This window comes from Fomitopsis serialis (genome assembly GCF_022376445.1).
Source record: "Fomitopsis serialis strain Sig1Antser10 chromosome Unknown B0H18scaffold_126, whole genome shotgun sequence".
In the NCBI taxonomy this organism is placed as follows: Eukaryota; Fungi; Basidiomycota; class Agaricomycetes; order Polyporales; family Fomitopsidaceae; genus Fomitopsis; species Fomitopsis serialis.
Genome location: NW_025955086.1, coordinates 1 through 16,845, shown reverse-complemented (window position 1 = coordinate 16,845; position 16,845 = coordinate 1). Strand labels below are relative to the sequence as shown.

Sequence of the window (16,845 nt, the reverse complement as noted above, 5' to 3'; positions counted from 1 at the left end):
AACACGAAACCATCGCGAAGACAAGGAACGGCAAGGCCGCGCCTCTATATACGTACGTCCCAGAACTTGAAAGCACCAATATACCCCGACATGACACAGTCGCCAGGCAATCGCCAGGCACCACTCGCGCTTCGCATCCGCCTCGCACTAGCATAAATAGGACGCCGCCGCGACAACCCCCCTCATCCTTCACCGGACCAAACACTTCTCGTCGAGCTCCAGCCCCGAACCTCCACGTCAAAACACTCTCGATAACCGCCATGTCGCACAACAGCTCCCCTACCCCTCGGAACTCGACGCAGCAGGCCCAGGCCCCTTGGCTCTATAACCTGTACGCAGAAGGCCGGAACAGCCCGAGTAAGCCCACCGAGCCCACCGAACAAACAAAAAGTACTAACGAAGCTACAGGCTTCGCTGAGGTCGCAGTACGCCCACCAACGCCTCGCCAGCGCCGGAGGGCCGAACCTCCGCGCTCGGTGCATCGCGACGTCGCCCGGGCTGAACTCACCACAACGACGGCTCAGCCTCTCCCCCCTACGCCCACCATACGGCCGGGAGAGACCAACGAGGAGATCCCGCCTCTGGACATAGGGCCGTCGATGCTCGAGACGCAGGCGGGACCCATGGAACCGATGTCACAGCAGACGGACCCACCGCCTGAAGCGGGCTGGACTACGGTAGCCAAGAAGGCCAAAAAACCCAAAGCCAAGGGGAAGAAAAAGGCAACGCAGGAGACCCAGCAGGCAGACCTCGGCAGAGGGCTCCCGTCCGCGCTCCCCGCCTACCCGGCCGAGCTCCCCGCTTTCCCGTCTGAGCTCCCACTGCCCCTGTCTGAGCCCGCGACTCACCCGTCCGGGCTCCCTGCCTACCAGTCCGAGCCCCCCGCTTTCACGCCCGAGCTCCCCGCCTTCCCGCCCCGCTCTGATCCTCCAACCCCAGTGACCAACGAGCGCCGCGCCAGCGACATCCGGAAGCGGCGCCGAACCGCGTCTGACGTCGGAGGCGGGAGCCACCAAGCCATCCCGGAGGCCCACAACCCACCCCAGAACTCTCTAGCAGACCCAGGACCGCCTACTGCTCCCAGTGACGAACACAATGAGCACCAGCAGCGTGAACGCCGCCAGGAACCTGCTGAGGGAGCGTCGTACACGGCCCTCGATCTCGAGCCCACGCAGACGGCAAACGCGTCCAACCCCGCCTTTGCGCCTTACCGGCAGGCCACCCCCGGACCATCCACGATGCACTCGTGGGCGCGTCCTGCCTCGTCACGTCTCCCCGACGCCCCCCTCCTCGCTCCCAATCGAAACATAACCGCCTACATACGCGACGTCCCTCCCCACCTGCTGTGGCAGACTCCAGTCACGAACCATCACTTCGACGCTAACATCCCGCCGCCGCCCCCGCCGCACATCAACAGGATAGTGACCGGCCCCCCGCTACGTTGGCAAACACCTACATACGCGCCAGCACGCTCGAGGAACGGTAGCGTAGACCTTATGTACACACCGCAGCTACCTAGACAGCCAAGGCAGCCACCTGCGCAGCCGTACTTCGCGCCGCCCTCCCTCGCACCACAGCCCTTCGCACCGCCACGCTCCGTACGGCCGCCGTCCGTACAGCCCGCTTTCGCGGCGCCGCCTGGTATGCCCTATGCAGCTCAACCCCGGCCAATCGTCGAACCCTCGCCAAGGAGGCCTTACATCGCATCACCCGAGCCGTACGGGCGCCCCGCGAACACGCCCGTCGCATCTCGACCTCCCACCAGGCCCCGGACCGTAGCGATACAGGACGTCGAGATGGAAGACGCACAGCCCCGCCTGACCCCGCCTCCACCTCCACAGCAAGCTCGCGGCAATGAGCCCGGTCCAATCGCACCACCCGTCGCTCCAGCTCCTGAGGCTATCGACTTCCCGGACATCCTCCCGAATGCACCCGCCTTCATAACGCCGCCCCCGACGAACGGGTGGCGCCGCATTGAGAAGCGCTCCTTCCTCGCCCGGATCGAGAACGCAGATCCGCACCAAGTCAACGACCTCTACCGCCACGGGAAGAACGCTGTCGCGATCAGCGTCGCGGGCTCGGGCGTCCACGACTTCGGCGGGTGGACACGCCTATGCCACATTCGTAGGGCCCTCGGTGAAGTCATCAACACACGCAAGGCGGTCATACACATCCCCAACTTCATCACCACCCCCGGCCATAACGAAGCGCCTCACGACTACATCCTGACCGACATTTCGGACGAAGATAAGGCTACCCTCCTCGAGCTGATCTGGCTCCCCACCTCCTATATCGCGCTCCACTGTGGCAACCTCAAAGTCGAACCGCCCCGCTACGTTGCTGCATGGATCTTCATCGAACGATTCCCGTGGCCGACTGAAGACGGCGTCCTCAGCGAATGCCGTAGCGCCCTCCGATCCGCCAACATCATGAAGGAAACCTACCGTATCATCGCGAAGGACATCACCAGTACTGTCAGCCGATGGAAGGCCTTCAGCGTCGAAGGCGCTTTCGAGTACATCTTCAACAGCTCCGAGGTCCGAATCCTTCAGACCCATGGCGCGAATCGCACCGAACGCCCGATCGCCCAGTTCTACTGTGAGTCACCAAGCGCCAACGCGGGCGACTGGTTCGTCTTCTGTGAACTCTTCCGCAACTACAGCTTCGGCGGCCCCCACAACCCCCAACCCGTAGCCTTCCGCGAAGAAATGCACTGCAAGCTGTGCCACTCTGCAGATCACACCATCGGCCTCTGTGACCTGCCAAAGGTCCAAGGATGGAACGGACCCACAGCCGAGGACGTCGCCGCAAACGAGGAGGAAGCCCGACGCTTCGCTCTCGCAGAAGAACAGCTGAAGTCGCAAACGCAGACCCGCCCACAGACGCAGCCGCAAGCAGGACCATCTAACCGCGGCGCCGGAACGTCTCGCGGACGTGGTAACGGACGAGGACGCGGCAACGGACGCGGTGGAGGATACGGCGGAAACGGCGGTAACACTTACGGTGGATACGGAGGCTTCACGCGCGGCGGACGGGGACGTGGGGGAGGACAGGCAAGCCAGCACGCGGCTGACAAGCCGTACACAACCTGGAAGTAGAACGGTACGAGCGAACTCTGCACCCCCCTCTTGACTCTGGCCCCTCCTGTATGACCGCACCGCTTTCTTGTACGAATACTGCACCCTTCTTGGTCGAGCCGTAGCTCATATCTGTATATACACCATCTCCTCGTACCGCACGAATGAATACACGCACCCTTTCACGCAACTCTCGAACCGATACACACTGACTGAACCCTTACTCCCGAACACGTGACACCGCGTGCCCAAATTTACTGACAGTGCGCGGGACAGGAAAGCACGAGGCCACGTACGTTCGATTCTATAGCACGGGCACTTCTAGACTTGCCCAGTCTCTTGACTCAAGCGAAGCCGGGGCGCACACCGGCAGAGCATGTCCCCCTGCGAGAACAGGAGAAATCTCCTCCTAGCGCCATCATTGTACCGCTAGGAATGATAACAATGGTCAACCATCACACAATCAACCCAACACACCCACGGTCAGGTCATACAGGCAACGGCGAACATCCCCTCCGTCCACGAGACGAAGACGCGCCCCCTATCCACGCTTTCGTCGAAGACGGGATCGAGGGACACGGAGGTAGGGCGATCGCCGCCCACCCACAGCACAACCAACGATACCAAGTACAGGGCGGCGACCGGGCACCACCTGCTCACGCAGCAAACCATCCAGCAGGCCATAACGACGACGCACCAACTGAAGCGAGACTCAAAGGTAGGCGCACTAAAGCGTCTGTTAATGTTGCGTCACTAAACATGAACGGGCGAGGCCAACTAAATGCATCCCCCGGAAACAAATGGAACACGATCAACCAACTCCTACGAGAATCCAAGATCGGTATCCTGGCACTGCAGGAAACGCACCTCAATGATGAGTACGCTGAAGACATTCTACGCCTCTATGGCCGACGAATCCACCTGATACATTCTGCGGCAGACAGGGCCTCCGCCGCGCAAGGAGTCGCCTTCGCCGTCAACCGCGAGATCATGGACACGGCACACATTGAAACCGAGGAACTGATCCCCGGCCGGGCCCTACTCATGTGCACGAGATGGCACGGCGACCGCCACCTCACGATACTGAACGTGTACGCACCGAACGACCCCCAAGCAAATGCAGCTTTCTGGACTGAGACCTCGACCATACTCGCTGAGCAAAGACGCCGCCGCCCTGACATCCTACTAGGCGACTTTAACGTGGTAGAGGAGTCAATAGACAGGATACCAATGCGAGAAGACCCACCGAACGCAGTCCAGGCGCTCCGCCACCTACTGAGACAACTCAAACTGTATGATGGCTGGCGCTCCTCTGAACCAAACTCGAAGGACTACTCATTCCCCCAGAGGGGCTCACCCTCGCGTTCCCGTCTAGACCGGATATACGTCTCAATAGACCTCCTCCGATCGTCGAACGACTGGCAAATACGAACCACCGGCGTCCCAACGGATCACCGACTTGTGTCCGCAGCCCTAAGCTGCCTACAAGCCCCCTATATAGGACAAGGGCGATGGGCCCTACCCCACCTCCTTCTGCGCGACCCACCCTTCCTGGAGGAAGCCGCTGCCCTAGGCCGGAAGGCCCTGGAACAGGCGGATAGCTACCAAGAAGCACGACCCCGATCTGACGGCGACAACCCCCAGACAATCCTACAAGACTTCAAAGTCGCCGTTAAAACCGCCGCCCAACGTCGCCTCAAAAAGAAGATCCCCAAACTCGTCGCCGCGATTGCTACTACCGCCGCTGCAATAAAAGAGCTCCAGGACACCGACGGCTTCTCCACCAACCCAGAACTACGCATGGAGGTTGGCATTCTACAGGACCGACTTCTCGAGCTGGAACGGAAACGACACGACTCCATAAAAGAAGCCACGACGGCCCAGTACGCTCTGAACGCTGAGAGGCCCAGTAAGTACTGGTCCGCAATCAACAAAGACCGGAAGCCCCGCGACATCTTCTACTCCCTGCACAAACCCCAGACGAACCCCCCACAGACAGTCAGGCGCTCCGACCAAATGGCAACGCTTGCATGCGACTACCATGAAGGCCTGCAAAACCTGGACGCAGACGATGACCCCGATGAACGGGAGGAACACGTCAAGGCGGCGCTGGACTCGATACACTCCAGGCTACCCGCAGAGAACGCCCACACCCTCACCCAGGCCATCACCGACGACGAGATCCAACAGGCGATCAAATCCGCAGGCAGCGGCCGTGCTGCAGGCCTCGACGGGCTACCCTACGAGTTCTGGGCTGTGATGGCGAGATTGGACAACCCTCTCGCAACGAAAGGCTATCAAGGATTCGACAGTACCACTCTACTACGGCTCGCCTATGACGACCTCGACACATATGGACCAGCTACAGGATCTCGCTTCACTGAAGGCTGGATGTGCCCCATCTACAAGAAAGGGGATCGACGCGAAATCACCAACTATCGGCCCATCACCCTCCTCAACTCAGACTATAAGATCTACACGCGAATCCAAGCCTCCCGCCTAGCACATCTCGCCTCCCACCTCGTGCACAAAGACCAGGCGGGCTTCCTACCAGGCAGACACATCGAGGATCAAACACAGCTGTGCCGATCGATGGTAGACTACGCAGAGGCCCTAGAAGAAGACGGCGCGATCATAGCGCTGGACCAGGAGAAAGCCTACGACCGAATCGCCCATGACTACCTCTGGCGAGTATTGAGCGCCTTCGGCATACCCGCGAAATGGATTGACAGGATCAAAAACCTCTACAGCCACGCCACGACAATTGTCATCATTAACGGGGAATCGAGCCGCCCATATCTAGTCATCAGAGGAGTAAGGCAGGGGGACCCCCTCTCGTGCCTACTCTTCGACCTGGCTATCGAGCCCTTGGCGTGCACGCTTCGACGCTCTACCCTACGCGGCTTCGCCATCCCAGGTGTCGCCGATCGACTGATCACGTCCCTCTTCGCGGACGACACCTCGACCTACCTCTCCAGACACGACCGATGGGAGGACCTCTGGACAATCCTACGCTCCTGGTGCAGAGCTTCCAAGGCGAAGTTCAATAACGGGAAGACCGAAGTCATTCCCATAGGCTCACCCGAGTACAGAGCCGCACTCATTGCAACGCGCGTCCTCAATCCTGACCACCCGGACGACCGCATCCCGGCCGGCGTCCACCTTGCCCCTGATGGCGAAGCGGTAAGGATCCTCGGTGCTTGGATAGGAAACTCCACTGACGGAGTGGCAATATGGGCCCCGACACTACAGAAAGTACGCCTTTTCCTAGAACGATGGAGCCGCTGCCACCCCACCCTACGGGGGAAGAAGAACATCGTGCAGATGGGACCGGGTGGAATCACCCAATACCTCACCAAAGTGCAAGGAATGCCCGGCCCAGTCGAGCAGGAGATCGAGGCCGTCATACGTGCCTTCGTGTGGAGTGGTTCCAGGCCCATGATCAGTATGAGTATCCTGCACCAACCACCCAGTGAAGGCGGGCTAGGACTCCTGGACATCAGAGCCAGGAATGAGGCAATAGAACTAACCTGGGTGCGGCGATACCTCGATCTCACACAGAGTCGCCCTGCGTGGGCTTTTGTATGCGACGCAATCCTAAACGCCTTCGTATCCAACGACGCAGGGGCAATACGTCCAGCCGCCCAGATCAACACCTTCCTTCAGAACTGGAGCCCGGCCCTCGATAGTAGGTCCAAACTACCCCACTGGCTCAAGAGAATGCTCGTGGTCGCTAGGAAATATAACGTAAGCTTTGCCGCGATAAAGATCGACCGACCGCTAAAAACCCAACTGCCCATCTGGTATCACCTAGGTGCGGACGCCAAACTACGCCGACTCAATAACATCCCAACCAGCGACTGTCTACGAGACAACCACGGCGTCAGCACACTAGCCGACGCACAAAAAGTACTGCGCAACCACGAGGCAGCCCTGGAACGGGGAGTCGACGACTGCGTCTGCCCCGACTGCCAACAAGACAGAGGCCGAGGTTGCCGCCAACCCGTCGCCTGCAAACACGCCGCACGAAGGCTCCTACAACTGGTACGCCCTAAGTGGCACCCGGATTTCTCCCCGATGAACGACGGCCTGACATTAACCAGGCGCCGCCTAGACCGCAACGCAGAGGCCCTTGCAACGGACGGGAGAGTCACTTTCAACCCAACGGTTACCGAGCGGGGCAACCTATCCGAAGCCTTCAGGGCCTTCGTCCACCCCGCGGTACATGACGCCCCACCAGCAATTCGGAAACGCCGTGGGCGAGTGGTCCCCGAAGAAGAAACAACAGTCTACATACTGTCCAGGAAACACGCCTTCGCACAGCGTGATGACAACGACGACCACCTAGACATCCTAGGCATGTCCTACTTTGGACATGACGACCCAAGAAACGCAGCCCTGACAACAGACACCCCGGCGAACGCCCACCGAGACACCCTGGGGGAGATCGTGGCAGCCCTGTACGCGGTTCTAAGGACCCCCCGAGACGCACCACTCCATCTCGTGAGCACCTCCTCTTTCCTCACAAAAGCGATCACCACTAGACTAGAAAAGTGGGAAGACGACGGCTGGATAGAAGTACCCAACGCCAGCTACCTCGCCGCCCTAGCGAGCCGCCTGCGACAGCGCTGCGCCGTAACGACAGCACGCCACGCCACCTCGCTGTGGGAGTGGAAGACAATAGACTGGATCAGGGACCGCGCACTCCCCCCACTGCTAGCCTACCCCCCCACCCTTGTGCGCCCGTCCATCGACCCAGCCTTCCACCTCAGCGGAGCCCGCCTGGCGTCGCTCACGCAGGCGACAGCCTACCGAGGCATCCTTTCCAACCGACGCCCGCAAGCCCGACAGGGGACCACCCGCAACATCACAGTCGCCCTCGATGCGATCGCCCCCCACAGGAAACACAACGCCTCGGAACTTTGGACGAGCCTGCGGCACAGGGACATCCGACTCCCGATATCCGACTTCCTATGGAAAACTCTCCACGCAGCACTCAGGGTCGGCCCTTTCTGGAGCCACATCCCCCAATACGAACAGCGAGCGACGTGCTCCACATGCGACCGCGAGGAGTCGAGCGACCACATCCTCCTCCAGTGCGCCGCAATCGGTCAGCAACAAGTCTGGGCTCTAACCAAAGCCCTATGGCTGAAAACCGGTCTTCCCTGGCCCGACATGTCCTTCGGCACGCTCCTCACGATAGGCCTGATGTCGTGGACGACCCCAGGATCACGCCGCAAATGGGACGGGGCCTCACGACTCTGGCGCATACTCATCTCTGAATCCACCTACCTCGTCTGGAAGCTGCGATGTGAGCGTGTCATTGGACACGCCGACACACCCGACTGGCAGCACAACGACCGGGAAGTCCAACAGCGCTGGCACACCGCCATAAACACCCGCCTTCACTTAGACATAGCCTCGACAAGGCACCACTTGAACGGCAGGTCGCTGCAAGCCAAGACCGTCCTCCGGACTTGGCACAAAGCTGTCGACGATGAAGGCGCACTCCCAGATGACTGGACACGCTTCGGTTTTTTAGTGGGTATTGCTCCTGTACGGGCGCATGAACACGACCCAGGATGAGCTGAGCCCCACACTGGCCTTAAATGGCCGTGCGTAAATGCATTTTTTCTCCGGGATTGCTTAGCGGGATTCCCGCAAACAGGCTGGACGAGCGGGCGGAACCAATTGTTCCGTGCCTCCGTCCACACAAAGCCATCCAAAAAAAAAAAAAAAAAAAAAAAAAAAAAGAATGTGCGGTGGGTCAATTAGTGATTTACCCTTGCTGCGGACACAGCAACGAATCATTGGCGCCACGGCGGCGGCCGACGAGTACAATTGCTACCGTGCCCCGAGACTCTTCGTCCGACTTCGAGCCGGGGCGGCGTTCGGGGTCGATTCCACTCCGCGAAGTAATTGTGTGTATAAGATCATTTAGCTACCACATTGGAACGCCACCATGGCAACGAGGCTGCCAGTGACACTGAGATGCGCGCGGCCGAGGGCCTTGTTTAACAATTATAGGTAAGTGTGTGATCAGTGAGAAGCGGTACCGGAAAAGTGGTGGTCTCACGGCCACGTTCGATATGCAGTGCATATATTCAATTAGCAGTATGCCTTCGCGCCCCCCTGCTCTGGACAACCCTCCTTCTCGACACCCCAAAGCGGCCGAATTATGGACGGTCTGCACACCCAGTCCCCTGGGTAAGACGTTCGTGTTGATTCCGCGACCACAGTTCTGACCGCGAGTAGCACAGAGTACTACGAGTTCATGCATCCTATCATCTTCAACGAGAGCATCCAGGGCCCGCACCAGCAGAGTGAAGTTACATCGGAAGGTATTACGCCTAAGGCATATGGATAGGTTTCGGCACTCCCTGACATGATATTGAACACAGGAGAGCCGGCATATGATTACCCGCATTCACCGACTCTTCACTCTGAGGAGATCTCGCAATTCCTTCCACTTCTGCCCTACCCCTATGATGACGCAAGCGTTGACGAGGCGCATCCACCGTCGCTCTCTCGTCCTGTCCGAGCTCTAATCATCAGCTATGTCTGGGCTATTACATCTACGCCGCCGGCCTTTGTCATCACCCAGGAGGACATCCACATTGCTACCTGCATCCAAGCTCGTATGGAGCAGTTTGGTCCGACTGTGGATGGTTTGCCTTTCGTTGATATGAGTGCGGAAGCTTGGGTTATGGGCGGTCCCTCTGTGAGCCCTGAAATCCCATGCTGGATGTTACCCTGTACTCATGGCTTTCCAAGCATAGCTGTCCCCTTCTCCTCAGTCCACCGTGATAGTAGACACTCCAATGATTCCAGACAGCACGGTCCCCTACCTGTACGATGAATGTGGCGGATACTTCCAGTCCCCAAAGGACTCCGACGTCACATCGCACCTCTGTCCGCGCCATTCCTATTTACAGACTGGTTTTTGTAGTAATACCGCAGCGGCGATGCGCACAGCGTGCTGATGTCTGAGCATTTCGCGGGGTCGTGAACATTTACAGGGAATTGTTCATACATACTACATCAGATGTGATAATGCCAAAGTGTTGCATGTATATCCTCAAGTGGCTCAGCCTAGTCTCCCCAGGCAGACGTAGACAATTCCTTCAGCCTTTGTGCCTCAGGATATCCTTGTCGTCGCCGCGGTGTACTAGGCGCCACACAGGCTGTGCGAAGTGACCCTGTCCAATCACTCGTCTTCGTCGACGTCCGTATCCGATGCGTCGTCCTTCGTGCCCGCCTGACCTTGACGTTTCTTACGACTCTTGAGCTGCTTGATTGCCTCCAGGATCTGCAAATGGCGGTTCTCTAGTTGCTCGAAGACCTAGTACGCCCCGGGCTCAAGCATCAACTGACGCGAATCACTCGAGAGTACAAGACGCGGTGGGAAGCCGGAGGAGGATGTTGTGGGATGCTGAGATGTGCGCGAACTTGTACGTTTGGACACTAGCCATGCTCCCCAGAAGAGCACGGAATTGAAAGCGCGATTGACGTTCGAAGACTTGTACCGATGGATACGAGACATGGCCAATGGTTGTGCACTGGGGCTGCCACTGGCATGCGTGCGCGACGCCTTTACCTCCGGCAGTACGGGACAATACTGCGAGTACTGTGAGCAGCAGTTCCATGATTAGTTCGGCTGTCATCTCACATACACAGCATTCAGAGTCTACGTACCTCGGCCCACCATAATACGGCCGCTGTCGTCAACTACTACACTATAATCTCCAGGCATGAGCGGCGAGTTGTTCTGGTTCGCGGACGTGGTTTTACCAACGCGAGCGTCGGCGAGATCCTTCGCATAGGGAATCTTCAACCCTAGGAAGACCTTGGCGCGACGCTGGACAAGCTGTACAAAGTACGCCATTGTTTCAGGACACTCTATAGCGTCTCGTGCACGTACCGCTGCCGCGCGTTGTCCAGCAGCGAGGGCGGCATTCGCAGAGTTGCCAGTGGGTGCCGGCCCTTGCTGTATACGTGTGGTACGGTTCAACCCACTTGTCGTGCCCACATTGTCCTGCTGTTCCCGAATGATCGCTGACATCTCTCGGATGATAGCGCGTCGAGTGCTGGCTTGCTCCGTATTTGCATCACGATCATTGTCCCTTGCGGCTGAGCCCTGTCTTGCGTACGTGCTGGTCCGCACACCTTTCGCAGCACGCTCCGACTCATGTGCACGACGGAGGTCTACGAGCGGCGATGCATCGAGGTTTCCATGAGGTGCGAGGAATAGCTCGTTTGGTTGGACTGGCTCTGGCGCGATGTTGGGTGGAGGTAGCTCGACCATTATGGCCGCGTCGGACAGCGAGCGGTGAATTTGTAAGCTATCCTCTCCTGCGAAGGCTTCGAGTTCGCTGGGATTGGGCTGATCGAAGTTTTGCCTGTGCAGATACATTCAGTACATCTTCGTACCCGAGGAAATGACAAATACCCTTACACTGTGTTTAGCTCGCCGAGTGTGACTGAAACGGCCGCGCATTGCAGCATAGTACTAGTAAGCATCCGATCGTCTAGGTGTGTCGTCCGCAGCGGGGCATGTTCCTCTGCTTCCAATAAACGTTCCAGCTCCGTAGCGTCTGTTGGTGGTTCGGGATCATCGTCACTGTACTCGCTGATATCTGACATGCCATCGTCAAAATCGACATCAGCTCCGTGTGCGATCGTAACTGTGGCTCGATTGGCCGAATCGAGCAACTTGTACTGGGTCGGTTCCACATGCAAACCAAGAACTACACTTGGAAGGCGGGTTGGTCGTGAATTCGTGGGCGAGAACATGTCCGACAGCGTCACTCCGAGACATTGGGAAAACCCCCATTTGAGAATTCGTGAGAAGTGACCAGCAATCGAACGAATGCACAGAACATTGCTAATGTCTGAGTATCTAGCGATGCCGTGAACATTACAAGGAATTCTTTGGAATGCCGCCGCGGCGAGACTCGAGTCTCTGACTCGGATGCTACACTAAACCTGATAATGTCGAAGTAATGTATGTATGTTTTTGTGTGGCTCGACTGGCATACTGATCAAATGGGGAACAGTTTGCATTGACGTGATTGAGACTAAACTACACAGTAAAGGTAATCCCATGACAAGCTTCCACCCTACGTCCTCATCACGCATGCCATCGCTGAACTTGTCCCAGCGCCCTCGGTGCGCGGGTGGAACTCGCCCGAATAGCGCACGGCGTCGTCGCAGTTTGAGCGCAGCGCGTGCTTCAAGGTGCCCTCCTACATGCTGCACATCCTCCATGGTAACGCCGCGCCCGCCCCCTGCCCGGTAGTCCCCTCGATCGTCCGCCCTGCCACCCGTTCGCCGGCCGTGTCTGCACGCAGGGCATTGGCCCCACGTGCTCGCCGTCGCCGTACGCGTCGTGCAGCGGTTTGGTGCTGCAGGGAGTGTGTTCGAGGTCGAGGGCTGTCCATGCGCGGATCGTCGGGTGTGCGATCACAATGAGAAGACGTGTGCATGTTGCCAAATGGTCCACGGCGCCCGTCGTGTTATGCAGCACGGGTTCTGCGGGCAATGTTCGTGGCCCCGTGCTAGCCTCGCGAATGGTAACTTATCAGCAAAACGTCGACTTCGTCTGAACGTGCCTGACACGTCTGATATCAGTCACATCAGACTCTTCAGACTCTCAGACTCGCGAGTCTGAAAAGAGTAGATTCATCTGAGTTCAGACTGAGAGTCTGAACTCAGTGTACCTTTCAGACCGACTCAGACCAGTGATCAGACTCGTCAGAGGGCTTACCAGACCTGACACACTCGCACACATTGTCATTACAGATCATTGCAGCTACCTTTGTATACATACAAAAATCGTATTGAATCCGCAGAAACCAAGCCTACCTTTAACCTTACGGCTCGGTACTTGATGCCGAAGTTCATAACGGACAGCTCGCGTTTGTTTGGCTGCAGCACACAGCTGGAACACAGGAGGGATGCCCGTGTCGCAACGTGCGATGTATGCTGCTAGTAAGAACACTGCATCGGAGATGGGGATCGTCCTTGCTGTTTTTTTCTCGCAGGGCGGCGACTGTTGCACGTTCGCAGGCGAGCTGATGTATACACCAGACGATGGGCATGGGAGGAGGAGACGACACCGAGAGCAGTCCATAGCATGATGGGCACGAGGGCAGGGGCCAGCTGTCAAGGATGACAAGAAGGCGCGGCCAGTGGAGGATACTGGTGTCGGTGCAGGCGAGAGGAATGCATACATGCAGCAGCCGACGATGCATCCACGAGAGCGTTTCGTCCTCCAAGAGAGCGCGTTGATCAAGGCGCAACGCGTCGGCGCAGAAACTTGAAGGGACCGAAGCGCATCGACAGAGGGCGAACGACGGGAAGACGGTCGAGGCATGGTGAACGGGCGGACACGAGTGGAGCAGCGGCGCGCAATCGGACGCCTCCGCAGCGCCCTGTGTTAGTCTTGCTGCGTGTACGTACCAGCAGCAAGCGCGCAGACATGATCGGCGAGAGCTCGGCGCCACCAGGCTGCACGTCTGAGAGGCCCTCGCCGTCTGCACCCGCGAGCCAGAGGTAACTTGGTACCTCCGCACCCCAGTCTGACAGGCCTCGGGATAACGAGGCGTTGGTTGGTGACGGAAAAGGATAGGCGAGAGACGTGAGGGCACTGGAGAGGGACGTCCACCAGAGCCGGACTGAGGCGAGACGCACCTGACATTTCCATGTCCAGGCGTACTGCTGATGCTCCCAACACGGCTGTGCTTCATGTCGGTGCTCCGATCGTCGGGACCGGTGCTGAGCGGGCATTTCGTACCCGGTGTCGGAGGTGACGCGCGAGACGACGTTGACGGCTGGCGATTGTGGGGCACTGAGGATGTGAACTGCCTAGTCCAATCCGTCAGGAGGAGGACCGAAGCTGCACGGTCAACTGGTCCACAGTACAGCGTGCTCAAACCCGACGGAAGACCCATGAGAGCCTCCGCAACGCCCTCGTCATAATTTTGGTCGACAGGCAGTGGCCGCACGCTACCCGTCGGTGGTAGCTGCACCAAGCGACTTGCGCGCCCCGAGCCTGTCGAGCGGGGGTGCGGGCTGTCTTTCAGCTGTCTGTTGTAGTCAGTGTCATAGTACCTCGATGTCTCCTGCTTACTTGGCTCCTCCTTCACGCACTTCGCAGGTGCGTATCGCTTGCGCTCTGTCTTCGGTGCCTCGCTCGCCCAGCGACGCTCCCGTTCGGGCTCTCCAAGTCCTTGCCCTTCGTGTCCGGTGACTGCAGTCGATTTGGCTGGGGTGTCCGGGGCATCGACTGCTGCGTTATGCGCGGGCTCTCCGACTTGCCAACTGACATGTACAGAAGAGAGGTAGCTGCGAACGATGGGGTCCACCGATGAGTCGGTGACGTGGCGACGGTGGCGCGCCTGTTTAGGGCAGGCGCCGAATCACTTCGTTCTCTGCCTCATCCTTCCCTCCCGTTTAGTACACAAACCTACACACAGTATCCCGAGTCAGTGGTCACCGGGCAAATCTTGGTGCACTAACGTGCACCGAGATTCGTCGGAAACTAATGTAGTAGACTCCTTGGCCAATTCGTCAGACTCGGAGGCGGGTGATAATACTTAATATACAATGTTACTAGCTTACCGTATCGTAGCCCCAAACTGTTACGACGACACTCTGTCTGACGTGACTGACGCGACTGACACGACTGACAGTAACTGACGAGCTCTGATTGAGTGAGCCAAGACCGAGCCAAGGTCGCGCGGAACATAAGCGCCCAATTGCGTCAGCCGCAACAGTGATCTCAGGCTCCAGATCAGGCTCTTCAGTGGCCTCAGGCGCCGTCAGACAGTGCGCCGTTTTGCTGATGGCACGTCCCCAGTGCAGACAAGGTAGCAACGCGCATACGTGCAACGGTGGACATACCTTCGGCTCGAAAGCCCTGTGGTCGCTTTTTGGCTTCACCGCACCATTCTCCTCTCCTTCATCAGGAAACCTGAATCCTCGTTCTCGCTCACAGATGGTGGTGCAGGAGACTGCTGGATCAGCTATGAGACACCATCTCACGATTGATCAAACATGAGCCACTTGCTCATGGCGTGAGCCAGTGTCTCACAAATGAGATAAATTCTGAACTCCGCTCGTGGCTAGTGAATTGCAGGGGTACACCCCCGGGTGTCCAGGGGCCAACCCGTATCCGAACCCGCAAGGGTCATGTACCCTCTCGGCGGGTACAGGTTTTTGGCGGATCTCGAGGGTCGACACGGGTACGGGTATATGGGCGGGTAGCTGCGCGAGACGAGTGATTCATACAAAGACAGTACAGACATTGTAAATAATCGAGACTACATCAGGAAAAACAGGCTTTGCTTGTCAAGCCATAAAAGACTATTATTGTTTTGGGAACCCCTGTTTGCTTGGCAAGACAAGTCCCGGCGGAATGCTGCTTGGGTTAAACCTCCATAGCTTGGCTAAGCATTATAATATGTTACATTGCCCATGTGCTTGAGGACCCCAAACAGCTTGTCTGACCATTCAAGCATGACTCGTCTTGTGGCATATCATAGTAGCATCAGGACTTGGCCAAGACGTGTAAGGGTTACATTGCTTTCCCAACAATTCGTGCACAATTGGCAAATTGTACATTTGATTACAAATCACACATAGCATTCTTGGCACGTACACAGATGATGATCGCACGGTATATAATACATGTGACACGAGGGTATCCGACAACGAGAGATAGGAGGACTAGATACGCATGTAGCAAACCGAACTTGTGGCAGATGTTACGCGTCAGGATTGCGATAGAGTAAGTCTGTGGGACATCAGTCCGTTTGATAACGGGAGGTGCCTTGAGGACTTACCTTGGTCGTTGTGCGCAATGGAGGTATATGTGCTGCCTTGCTCACTTTCCGGTCACGCTTGCTGGCAATGGCATTATTACTGGGGTAAAAAATATACATAGTGTTGCAACTCACGTTCGCCGGGACCGTCAACTGTGCCGCTGTTTCCGCCGTCAACAATGCCTGATAGTTGGTCATGAATGCCATTCAAATCTACAGCCATACCACATACCTCGCGTTCCCGACGAAGACGCCTCGCCAGATGGCTGAGCGTTGACATCAATGACCTCAATGTCATCCCACGCTACAAACTCGTCGTCCGCTGTAGCCTCATCACCAATGCCTGATGTAGAAGCTGCCCTCTTGCCAGCCTCTTCTTCCTTGCGAATAAGTTCGCTGAGTTGATGATGTTAGCGTGGCGGAGCAGGGAGACTACCGTCACTTACAATACGTGAGCCCAGACAAACTGCTTCAATGCTACATACGCATTCGGCGCCTTGTCCTTCATCTCCCCGAGGACACCGATGATGTTCACCCACCTACAGAAACCCCAATCAGTAGTTCTGATTCGTCTATAGCATACTGCACTCACTTGGGCGCGTACACTCTGTTCGTGAACTGGTGGGATCCCGTGGCGACGTCTGCTAACCCCATTTCAATCTGTAATTGTGTAGTGATATCAGTGTTCTATACACTATGCGCTTTGTATCGGAGTCGTAGGACTTACCGCATTGCAGACCAGTGCCAGAAGGTTATCCGGTACCTCTGCGAACCTTCCTTGTGATTCTTTGATCACCGAGTCACGTTGGCCGGCGTAGAACCATTGCGCCGCTATGAGCTGGAAGATTGCCTTGTGCTGGAAAGGTTGCTTGCGATTGACACGACTAGCCTATGTTACGTCAGCCCAATAACATTAGCATTGAGGGGATATACACTCACCTTCA

The 16,845-nt window shown here is 57.4% G+C and overlaps 4 protein-coding genes across 4 annotated transcripts; 3 read left to right on the top strand and 1 right to left on the bottom strand.

Moving 5' to 3' along the window:
- Positions 1 to 260: 260 nt before the first annotated feature.
- On the top strand, positions 261 to 3,098 carry B0H18DRAFT_959038 (uncharacterized protein; the record flags this gene model as incomplete). Its single annotated transcript, XM_048042775.1, has 1 exon — positions 261 to 3,098. One exon carries the CDS (start codon positions 261 to 263, stop codon positions 3,096 to 3,098), a length of 2,838 nt encoding a protein of 945 aa, XP_047887439.1.
- Positions 3,099 to 7,571: 4,473 nt separating this feature from the next.
- B0H18DRAFT_856143 (uncharacterized protein) lies at positions 7,572 to 8,624 on the top strand (the record flags this gene model as incomplete). The annotated part of the gene is made up of 1 exon (XM_048039652.1): positions 7,572 to 8,624. A coding segment is annotated over one exon (1,053 nt), but the record flags the coding sequence as incomplete, so codon positions are not given.
- Positions 8,625 to 9,193: 569 nt separating this feature from the next.
- On the top strand, positions 9,194 to 9,884 carry B0H18DRAFT_1124522 (uncharacterized protein; the record flags this gene model as incomplete). Its single annotated transcript, XM_048034866.1, has 4 exons — positions 9,194 to 9,284; positions 9,338 to 9,418; positions 9,479 to 9,798; positions 9,852 to 9,884. The coding sequence occupies 4 exons, from the start codon at positions 9,194 to 9,196 to the stop codon at positions 9,882 to 9,884; spliced, it is 525 nt and encodes a 174-aa protein (XP_047887437.1).
- Positions 9,885 to 10,284: 400 nt separating this feature from the next.
- B0H18DRAFT_1124521 (uncharacterized protein) lies at positions 10,285 to 16,555 on the bottom strand (the record flags this gene model as incomplete). Its single annotated transcript, XM_048034865.1, has 11 exons — positions 10,285 to 10,419; positions 10,783 to 10,944; positions 10,999 to 11,476; positions 11,533 to 11,795; positions 13,539 to 13,725; positions 13,770 to 14,476; positions 14,982 to 15,091; positions 16,037 to 16,084; positions 16,134 to 16,297; positions 16,348 to 16,440; positions 16,494 to 16,555. The coding sequence occupies 11 exons, from the start codon at positions 16,553 to 16,555 to the stop codon at positions 10,285 to 10,287; spliced, it is 2,409 nt and encodes an 802-aa protein (XP_047887436.1).
- Positions 16,556 to 16,845: the final 290 nt, after the last annotated feature.